A 10,842-nucleotide genomic window follows, 5' to 3' on the forward strand; every position below is an offset into this window, starting at 1 on the left:
CCACCCCCATTATTTTTCTTTTTCTTCTTCTTCTTTTAATATTTTATTTTTATTTTTTTCCCTATTTTTTTTGTAATCCATCATCCTTACCTACCTGTAATAATAATTTTTTAATTCCCCTTGTTTTCTTTTTTCTTTTTCTTTTTCACGAAAATTTGTTTTTCGTAAAAATCCAACGTCCTCTTCGAAACTTTGCGAAATTTCTTATCCCCCAAAGCATTCTTAGTTTTTACGTATATGTATATATGTGTGTATGTGTGTACGCGCGTGTGTTTATTTATTTGTTTGTTTGTGGTATGAGTATGTACACGTTGTTCGAACATTGTTCTCTTAACAAATGAATTTTCCTACTATTAGTTAAAAAAAAAACATAATTAATTCGAATGATACACCACACTTTGTCAAACAATTACGGACGGTGTTACATTGTTCGACGATTATTCGAATATTCGATTACATTTATCTATCTTCGTTTTTATAATTAAAGCAAATAAATGAGATACGATCGATTGTGTTTTGAAAATAAATTATTAAGAAAAAATCAATGAAACGAATCGAATATTCAAGCGTACGAATGATGATGGAAAGATGAAAAGGAGAAAAAAACAAAAAAAAGTTCGAAAGAAAATCAATCGACGAATCTGATGAACGTGTCTCTGTGTATGTGTGTGTGTATGTGTGTATGTGTGTGCATATATATATATATATACTATTTGTATCATCAGTCACTTGAACTCGTTTAAGGATGATTTATGAAAGTGTCTAGAAGAAATAATAATCGTCGAGAGAAACTGAAACTACTGAGAGAGAAAAAAATATAGAAAGAGAAAGAGAAAGAGAAAGAGAGAGAGAGAGAGAGAAAGAGAGTGAGTGCAAAGTATTATTACGAGGTATAGTAAGTAAAGAGAAGAAAGGAAGGAAGGAAGAAAAGAAGGAAGGAGAAACGTGTTGTATAAAACAAGCTATCCTTTCTAGACTCGTCTATGAGTCATCTTGAACGGACCGGTGACCCCGTCCATTCTTTGCGAGCATAATACGAAAAAAAAAAAGCATAGAAGTGTGTCAAAAGTCGACTGCCTCCACTGGCTCTGCTCTATTTCGTAACGAGAGTCCGCACACATACATTTTACGTACATTACATAGAGTTATTTACATGAATATTTGCATACATGCATACTTATACACACATATACACATACATACATACATACATACTTATGTTAAACTAATACATAATTGTGCTGATAATTATGACGATAAACTAAATGAACAAATTGTTAACATTTTGTTTTATTCATTTATTTGATATGATATATAAATCATTTTAATATATATTATGATAATAGTAATTAATATTTGCAATTTGTTCACTTATCCATTGTCGTAATTATTGGTACATACAGTAAATCACAGGAATATTACTCGTACTTCGCCACTTCTCCCTGTCAATTTGAAAATAATTTATATTTATTTATAATTCGCACAGTTTTCTTTTTTTTAATCTATTTTTTTTACAGGAATTTATTTTAAGATTATTTAAATTTCAAATTGATATCAATTTAATTGCAAAGAAACATGCCATTATTAAAAGAGATATAATTTTATTTAAATGATCAAAAAATTAATCTAACAAGAGTATTTGCATCTCTACGCAAGATATATAATAAAAATACAATGATTATTTTTCTAAATAGAGTACTTTGTTGGTTCTCTTTTGTATCTTCTGATACTTTTCAGACGAGATTTGCCATACTCTTGTGAGATCAATTATCATTTACGTTTAATCATATTTTTCTTATAATAAAATAATCTTTCGCAATCAAATTGTGACATGAATTTATCAAAATTTAATAATCCTAAAATATTTTTATGTGTATATATAAGAATATTAAAATATTCATATTTATATTTAAATTGACAGTAAGAGTACGAATACTCCTGTAACTCACTGTACGTGCACAAAACGTGTGCTCTCTGTCCGCCAATACAAGTGTAATTATTAATTCCGATACACGTTAAGTCACCGAAACCAAAAAAAATTAGGTGAAGAATAAAGCGAGAAGACATTTTGTTGAATATTTTTCTTTTTTTTTTTTATTTGCTTTTCTAAAGACAAAAGTAAATAAGTAAGTAAAAAAAAAAAACAAAAGAGAACGAAGGGCATCTTTTTTGAAATACATTGTACGTACGTTTTTTAAAGTACTACTCCGAATAAAAGTGCATAAAAAAGCGTAACTTATTATTATGTATTAAACGATATTAATAAAAATGAGGAAGAAGAGGAAGACGAGAAGGAGGAGGAGGAGGAGGAGGAGAAGGAGGATTATATAATGATGATAGTGCGAGAACAAATCTATGTATTATATTACTTACGTATTACGTACGCTACAACACTGCACACTCGTGGTGAACAAAATGTTAATTCCGTGTGTACGAGGTGGGGGTAAAAAAAAAAGGGAAAAAAAATTTTCATTCGGAATGAGAATTAGAAACAATTTAATGTTTGCCAGGAGAACACACACGTGTCACGCACAAAATGAAATTTCTAGGACGAAGATAAAATTTTCAAAAGTAGGAGGACGATGAAACGGTGTTTTCAAACACGCATACTCGTCGTGCATGGATTTGGTAGTCGCGCATGCACGTTTTTTGTGTAATAAGCGTACATATACCTTCTTATTGAGAGAGAGAGAGAGAGAGAGAGAGAGAGGTAGAAAAGAAAAGACGAAGTCGGTAAAGATAAAGATAAAAGAAGAAGAATAAAAAAGAAAAAAAAAAAAAGAGAAAAAAAAAAAGAACAAACATGTATAATGTACGACTTTTTTTAAACGTAGATAATTGTAAACACCGATGTACTCAGTCTATGTTTATATACGTGTTTTATATTAACGAAGAATATGAGTCGAGAGTATAAGGTGCCAAAGATGCAACGAGCGAGTAGAATTGTATAGCGCGATAAACATTTAGAAAATCGTGGAAGAATATACTCTATTGTCTGTGACTCTAACTTCCCATTGTTTCTATATTCATGTCGATAAAATGAAAAAAAAAAAAAAAAAAAAAAAAAAGAAAAAAAAAAAAGGAAAAAAAAAAAAATGGATTGAAAAAAAAAAAAAAAAAAGAAAGACATTTATTATTATTAATCTATTTCTTACTGCAAAGTTTTNGAATTGTATAGCGCGATAAACATTTAGAAAATCGTGGAAGAATATACTCTATTGTCTGTGACTCTAACTTCCCATTGTTTCTATATTCATGTCGAAAAAAAAAAAAAAAAAAAAAAAAAAAAGAAGAAGAGAAAAAAAAAAGGAAGAAAAAAGAAATGGATTGAAAAAAAAAACAAAAAAAGAAAGACATTTATTATTATTAATCTATTTCTTACTGCAAAGTTTTCTTTACGTTTTTCCACACGCAACGTTCGGCTAACTTAAATTTCATCAATATTAATGATTCGATAATAATATGATTCACAAAATCCTTTATTATTAATTATTTGTAATATATTAATTAGAATGATTAATGGGGTTTATTTCAAAAGTAATTTCCAATATCGCTGAAGTATTACAAAATATTGTTTTCATATTTAATTTTTTATTCTTGTTTTATGCACATTGGTGGTTTGATATGAAAAATGATAAAAAGTTTTTCAAATGGCCGGACGCTGCATCTTTTTTAAAAATCACTCTTTTTTTTTCTTTTTTTTTTTTAAGTTTATCCTAACGAAAATAATCGTATTTCTTTTTCTCCAGCAAAGAAAAAAACTGATTAAAAATCGGGACGCGGTAAAAATAAATTGAAAAAAAAGAAAAAAAAAATCAATAATAACAGATAATTCATATAGAACGAAATAAATTCTTACAAAACTCGTCTCTCGATAGTTTTGTCAATAATTTCGAAACGAAATGGGGAAAAGGAAATCGATACCTATCCTTTTTCTTTGATTCAATAATTTCCATGTGTTTCACCAGTTGCCGTTAAGTTCGTCTCCACATCAATAACAACAATTGTTTATTTCGAGCAGCTCGAGAGAACGAAGAAGAAAGATGAAGAAGAAACGAAAAAGTAATAAAACATTTCACACACACACACACACACACACCCCCGCGCCCACCACATATTACTCGACTTTGTACGCGATTTCAGAAACGATTGAAGAATCATAATATGACGTAAACATAGATTTCTCGTTTAATAATAGCAAGGGTTATGAAGTTCCTTGTCCTTGCAATAAAACAAATTTAACAGATGTCCGAAAATTCAAATAAAAGATTTTTTTAACAAAATCTTATAAGTCAAGACATTGTTTCCCTACGCGCAATTATCGGCAACGAAAAAAAGAAAAGATAAAAAAAACATTTTGTTTCAACCCTCTTGTGTTTTAACTTCTTTTTACGTTTATACAAAGATTTTCATTATATACACATCCAATCCGTATAATTCAAACCTTCGAAAGCCTTTTTAATTTCCAAATTTCTATTTTGTAATTTCTGGCATCTTGACTAACAATTATTATTGTTAATTTTGACTTTGCATGGTTACTTCAACTGTAAATTCGATTTTAATAATTGAGGAGTAGGGGTTGAGGATTCGAGGAAATACAAAAGTAAAAACTAATACATGAATAAACTTTAATATACAAATATTGTACGAAGTTCCAAGGCATGTCATTTCCTCTGCACACGAATTTAACTTTGCTTTATTTTTTGTTTCTTAAAGAATCAAACAATCGGTCGTGTATTTTTATTTACACCCTCCGATCGTTGGAAAACGATGCGAAACTGTGCAAATTTATTTTCGTATAATAAGAATTTTAAATAACTATAAAAAGGAAAAGAGAGGAACAATCTTAAACGTTTCTTTGTTTTACAGATGACTGAGTTACACACGACGTTCTTTTTAATTAGGATCGTCGAAGAAATCCGCATCGTTGAAGCCTACGTTTGTTTCTAGGGGGAGGGGGGGAAGACAAAAATATCAAACTAGAAAGAAACGGTGGTTTAAAAGAACAGAACACCGTTTAAACAAAAAAATATAGAGAGAGAGAGAAAGAGACAGAAAAATTGTCTAATAGCGAAATGGCACGGACAATAAAATACAGGCGATAGTAAGCTATTGGATGTTAATAATAATAATAAAAAAAAAAGGAAAAAAGAAAAATAGAACAAGTAGTATAAAAATATCTCTCGAAAATCTTCTTACGATCCTACGTAATAATTGTGATTACGAAATTATATATTTAAGATATCAATCAAATATACACGAAAAAATTAAATTCTATTTCTTTTACTATAATTCAAAACTCTTGTTATTAATTATTTGTGAAATAGGAACTAGGGGATGATCGATCAATTAATTCATTCATACGAAAAATAATTTGCAATCTCGTTAAACTATTGCAAATATATTATTTCATCTTTAATTCTTTCCTCTTTTTCGACAAAAAGATAAACTTAATTTTAAATCAAAGGATTAATAATAAATGCTTACTCTCGCCTAATTATACCGGAAACACGTAACAAATAGTATTAAAGTAATTATACGTTCTTTTTTTGAGACGCCATTTTGGCGCGTCAATTTTTTCTCATTCAATACTAATTAATTAATAATATAAAATTCCTGATATGAGAGAGAAAGAAAGAAAGAAAGAAAGAAAATGAAAGGATACTATTATGCGCGAACATTATTAATTAGAAATTGTACGTTTATACATTGGGTGCTCAGGAACGTCTACATAAAAAATATTCGCAATACGAGTTTGCGACAAATTTATCCTACAAAAAATTACACGTATAAATCTATTATTGTTTTATGTTGATATACTTTCGCGTAAAATTCGCTGTACAACAAAAAAAAACAAAAAGAAGATAATATTTTTGCCATTCGTTGTCTTTGTTTTCGTCATCGTCGTCGCCATATTATTTTTCGTGATAAAGGTAACTATATGCAACGATACATTCATTTTTATTGTTATATCTAATGCCATTTTGATATCTACGAAAATATTTTCGTTCTAATCGTTAATTTATCGTGCATCCTTTCTCACGCAAAAATTCTGATCGTTTGTCCTTCCTCGTATTTAAAAATCTACTCTCTTACATATGCACGCTGCGTATCGCTACTAATATTTCTATTTAAAAAGTTAGCCCTAAATTGAACAGATTACCTTTACTTGTACGTATCAATTCGTATAGGAATTATAACAAGCAAAGGGGGGTCCGTTTACTAAAAAAGAACTATATTATTAAAATCTAAAAGGCACAGATCATCAATACTTCACCGATTAGATTAATCGTCGACAACAATTAGGTCAACGTAAATACTCGGTTATCCACAGCACCGTTAAATTTATGAGCTACGATTGTATAGGAGAGAAAATAAAAATAAAATAAAATAAAATAAAATAAAATAAAGAACAAGAGAAGATATCAGAGGACGCGAAAGTCGTTAAATTATAAAGAGAGATTGGTCTAACTAAAAGAAACGGACATTCACTTGGCAAAGTCCTTAGACTCGTCACCGGAATGGCCCTTTCTACGGGGTAATTGTAGAGTTATAGGTTGGACGTCTTGAACCTCTTTTGGTTCGTGATTGGAGCTACGAAATGTTATCTTCAAATTGGGTACGTGTTGTTCCCCGGCCCAGTCGAAATTGAAAATAGGTGCCTCGGAATGTAAATCGGAATCTGGTGTGTCTGCAGGAGTCGTCGGTGTGGTGATATACGGACTGAGCTCCTGATGAACCACGTCCGGGACCCTCTGCAACGCGTCGGACCATGCTGGACTGGAACTCCAATGTTCCGTCGAGGACTCGACTGGCTCGTTGGCGCTCGAGCCAACTGTTATCGCTGATGGTAAAACTTTCGTAGGGAGTCGTTTGTGGACGGTACTCCTGTTCGCGTCAGGAAGGAGTATCACATCAAACCTGATTGACCGTCAACCGTACGAATTTGCTCGCTAATGAAAGATAGAACATCGTTTACCCACCGCTGATCACCGGTACATCCGTATTCCTTGTCCAGATCGGTGATGTAATATTTCGGAGTGTCCGTCCCGCTGCTAAACTGGCCGTGATATTGCACAAATTTCCCTCTGTATCCAGCCAAATGTAAGGAACTTTTTTGATGGGACTTATGGTATCTACCGGAGAATTGTCCAAGTCCCTGAGGAGGAGGAGGATGATGATGATGATGATGATGATGATGATGATGGGGGTTGCCATGTTGCGAGTGAAACTGTAGACTCCTGTTGTCGTGTTCTTGGGCACTACCGATAGACATGTCGACCGGTTCTACATCGTCCCAAGGCAACCTGCTAGGATAATCCACCGGTTCTGTCTTTGTAGATCTATGAGATTCTTGATCCAAGTTGCAAATCGATGGAGACTGTTCGGCATCGCTACTGTGTCCCAATGACGATGATCGTACGTATTCCTGTTGTTGCTGTGAACCAGTACTCTGTGCACCAACCGTGTATGCCACGCCACGTGTCTGTCCAGTTGAACATATACCGTAAGTGAATTTCGCTTGAGATGAATATTGATACAACCATGAACTCGATCGCATAACTTCGGCTTCTCTATCGCTAAAATAATATAAAAACAAATCTTGGAATGATCGTATTCGATAATAACTTAGAAATAACGTACCTTAATACTTGATTGGTGCACACGATTATAGGATGCTGACACTCCTCCGAAGTTTCCTTCACTTGGAGAACGCAATGAACCCAGAACCACCTTCCGGAACGACTTTGTAGCCTCAACAAAGCTGTACTCGATCTTTCTTGATCCGATTGTATAACTGAAACAATAAACGTTCAATTGAATACTTTTGTAAGTAAAAAAAAAAAAAGGGATATATTTCATGGAGTAGAACAAATGTACCTGTCTGATGCTTGCAATAAGCCGTTCGTATCGAATCCCAATGCAAAAGATTGTACCACGAAACACCAACGAGCTCCGAACGATTATACTCCATATGACTTTCCGCTCTATACAAATATCTATTTTTGTAATTTGATTTGTAATTTAATATGTTCAAGTGTTAAATGTAAAAAATATTTTACGTTTTATCAATGTGCAGGTACTTCATGTCCATCGAGTGAATCGTAGTAAAAATATTCGTGGCTCCTTGAACGATACTTTCTCGTGTTTCCGGTAAAACAACCGGAGTACAGGATGCCAGAAAAACGAATTCATTACGATTGCAAACAGGAACGAAAGGTAAGAAATGACCTTCAACTAGGACGACCTATAAAAATTGACATTTTTAATCGAATAACTTAATCTCCCGTTTAATTTTTCTTTTTTGTCGCGATAAAATTCCCACGAACTTTAACCTTTTGATCGCCAAACCGAAGCTGCCTTCGAGAATTTCTTGACACGTTTATCCGACAAAGGAATAATCTTCTGTCGTTCGGTGCTGGACTATTTCTTGCCAATTGATTTTGAACTATCATGTGGTCCTGTTTATCTATCACGTCGTAAACGCTATCCCCATGGATTAACAAATCCTCCTAAAGGATTCATAATCGTCATTTTTATTAAAAATTGAAAGATTAATATAATACGTATGTTTTAGGATTATTCTTATATATGATTTTGTATAAAATTTCAGAATTGTCCGATCGATTCTCGGGGTGTGTATGAAATCTTTTCTATTAACAAATTAAATAAAAATATATTTAATAATAAAACAAATGTATTGAGATATGTTTGAATAAAGGAAAAAAAAAAGAAAAAAACTTCATTAAAAATAAAAATTATTTCGCTTGGTGTCAATATATTAAACAAAAAAAAAAACAATATTCCGAATATTTTGTGCAACCTGTGCGTTTTACGTGATGAAAAATTTAATGTAAAAGAATGTATGATGATAGAAATTTACTGGCGATCTTTAAAAATAGATGTTAAAATTAATGTCAGAGTTAGAGCCGTGTATCCTATAGAAAATATACGGATCGTGATTACCATCGAATGCCCGAGGTATTCTGCAGCATTTTCCGATATGTACAATAATTTTCCTTGTTGCGTCATCATCATGATAAATCCGGACATAGCCTGAAAGAATTGTATGCACTGTAAAAAGTATGTTCGCGCTCCGTACAATGGTTGTTAACAATTAATATATCGCGATAGGAAAGAAAGAAATCTAAATACTTTGGAAAATCCGATGTTTGGCGTTGGCATGTTCGATGATTCCGACGGACAATTTTTCAGGGCTGAAACAAAAATACGATTGACGATTAGAAAGGAAAGGAAAGAAAAGAAAAAAGAAAAAGAAAAGAAAAAAGAAAAAATAGAAAAAATAATCCTATCTACGTGACATAGGCATAGGAAAGTACGCGCACGCGACAGTGAACATTTTTATGGCGATGGGAAACGGTTTGGCGATATTTGATTATCATTTACGTGTCTTCTTTCTAATGTTTGCTCTTATCAAACTCGATAAACAACACCTCGAAAACGTGGATCGTAAAAATCGACATCGTATCTTTCGGTTTGTCTACGACTTTAAACGAATATTCGTAAAGAAATTAATAGAATAATGAAAGAACAAAATGAAAAATGGTTGCTACGAAATTAAACGAATTTTCAATAATGTGTGAAAATCAAAGATGAAATGAATATCCTGATAAAAACAAGGATGAAAAATAAGAATAAGAAGAAGGAAAGATCATATTCGTACACACTTTCGTGCAATTTTAAACGAACTCGTGTAGAAAATATAAGAATGATCCGTGAACTTAACACAAATTTTTAAAAAACAACAACAACAATCACAGATCGAGATAAGAAAAGCAAAACGATAGAAATTCGATTTCGATATCGTGAGAAGGAATAAAGACGAACGACAATGATGAAGAATAAGTAGTAGTAGTAGTAGTAAGAAGAAGTAGAAGTAGAAGTAGAAGTAGAAGTAGAAGAAGAAGAATAAGAATAAAAGAAAGGTAAAAACATAAGAGAAGAGAAGAGGCAAGGAGGAAGAAAGGAAAGAAAAGACGATGGAATAAAAAAATGATTATGCTAATGCAACGTGGCTACGCTTGCGAGGTCCGCTACCACGGACTATAGTATTCGATAAGGGGGAGAAAGGGTGGGTGGGTGGTTGGTTGGAAAGAAGAGAAACGGATAGTACGGAGAGGTGGGCGAATAATCAGAAGGAAAGACGAAGAAAGATAGAGAAGAAGAAGAAGAAGAAGAAGAAGAGAGAAAGAAAGAGAGAGAGAGAGAGAGAGAGAGAGAGAGAGAGAAAAGGATAGAAAGACAAAGCTAAAGGAAGAAGAAGAGGAAAGATGGAGGTAAAGGAATCAGTAAAAGAGAGAAAGAGAGAGAAAGAGAGGGTAGGTAGGAAGGAGGTGGGGAAGAAGGGAGGGAGGGAAGGGTTGGGAGGGAGAAGATAGAGCAAGGGAAACGGAGCTTCGGCGAAGAAGGAAAGAAAGAGCGAACTAGAGAGAGAGAAAGAGGAGAGGATATAGGGGGAGTATGGGTTACAGGAGCGTGAGAGTGTTGTTGCAAAGGCCGAGAGGTCAGCGGATCACCCGGAACTCGCGCTTAGACTCTACGGAGTTTGAACGCGCGCCGATCTTGCCTTCTTGCCTTGTACCTTCGCGTCCCTCTCTCTCTTTCTCTCTTTCTCTCTTTCTCTCGTTCTTTCTTTCTCTCTTTCTTTCTTTCTGTCTTTCTCGACATTACCTACCTTTACGCGAGCAAGCGAACTAGCTAGCTAGCTAGACGGCGTACCTTAAAACTTCGAGACTTCTAATACACACTGATATTACATCGAATGTTAAAGAAGTAAACGGGCGCGAACTATATGGCGGGAGGGCAGGGTGGAGGGGGAGG

General features: G+C 33.2%; 1 protein-coding gene across 1 annotated transcript in view; it reads right to left on the bottom strand.

Moving 5' to 3' along the window:
* Positions 1-5,035: 5,035 nt before the first annotated feature.
* LOC106783699 overlaps positions 5,036-10,842 on the bottom strand; it is a 10,165-nt gene continuing 4,358 nt past the window's right edge. The window contains exons 3-10 of the mRNA XM_014742481.1: positions 9,157-9,218; positions 8,968-9,057; positions 8,337-8,513; positions 8,064-8,248; positions 7,882-7,988; positions 7,645-7,798; positions 6,984-7,580; positions 5,036-6,888 (exon numbers count right to left, since the gene is read on the bottom strand). Of these exons, the coding sequence (XP_014597967.1) occupies positions 6,489-6,888; positions 6,984-7,580; positions 7,645-7,798; positions 7,882-7,988; positions 8,064-8,248; positions 8,337-8,513; positions 8,968-9,057; positions 9,157-9,218 (1,772 nt within the window). The 3' untranslated portion in view covers positions 5,036-6,488. The remainder of the gene's footprint in view (positions 6,889-6,983; positions 7,581-7,644; positions 7,799-7,881; positions 7,989-8,063; positions 8,249-8,336; positions 8,514-8,967; positions 9,058-9,156; positions 9,219-10,842) is intronic.

The sequence above is a fragment of the Polistes canadensis genome, unplaced genomic scaffold, assembly GCF_001313835.1.
Source record: "Polistes canadensis isolate GaletaPanama2010 unplaced genomic scaffold, ASM131383v1 scaffold_24, whole genome shotgun sequence".
NCBI classification, from domain to species: Eukaryota; Metazoa; Arthropoda; class Insecta; order Hymenoptera; family Vespidae; genus Polistes; species Polistes canadensis.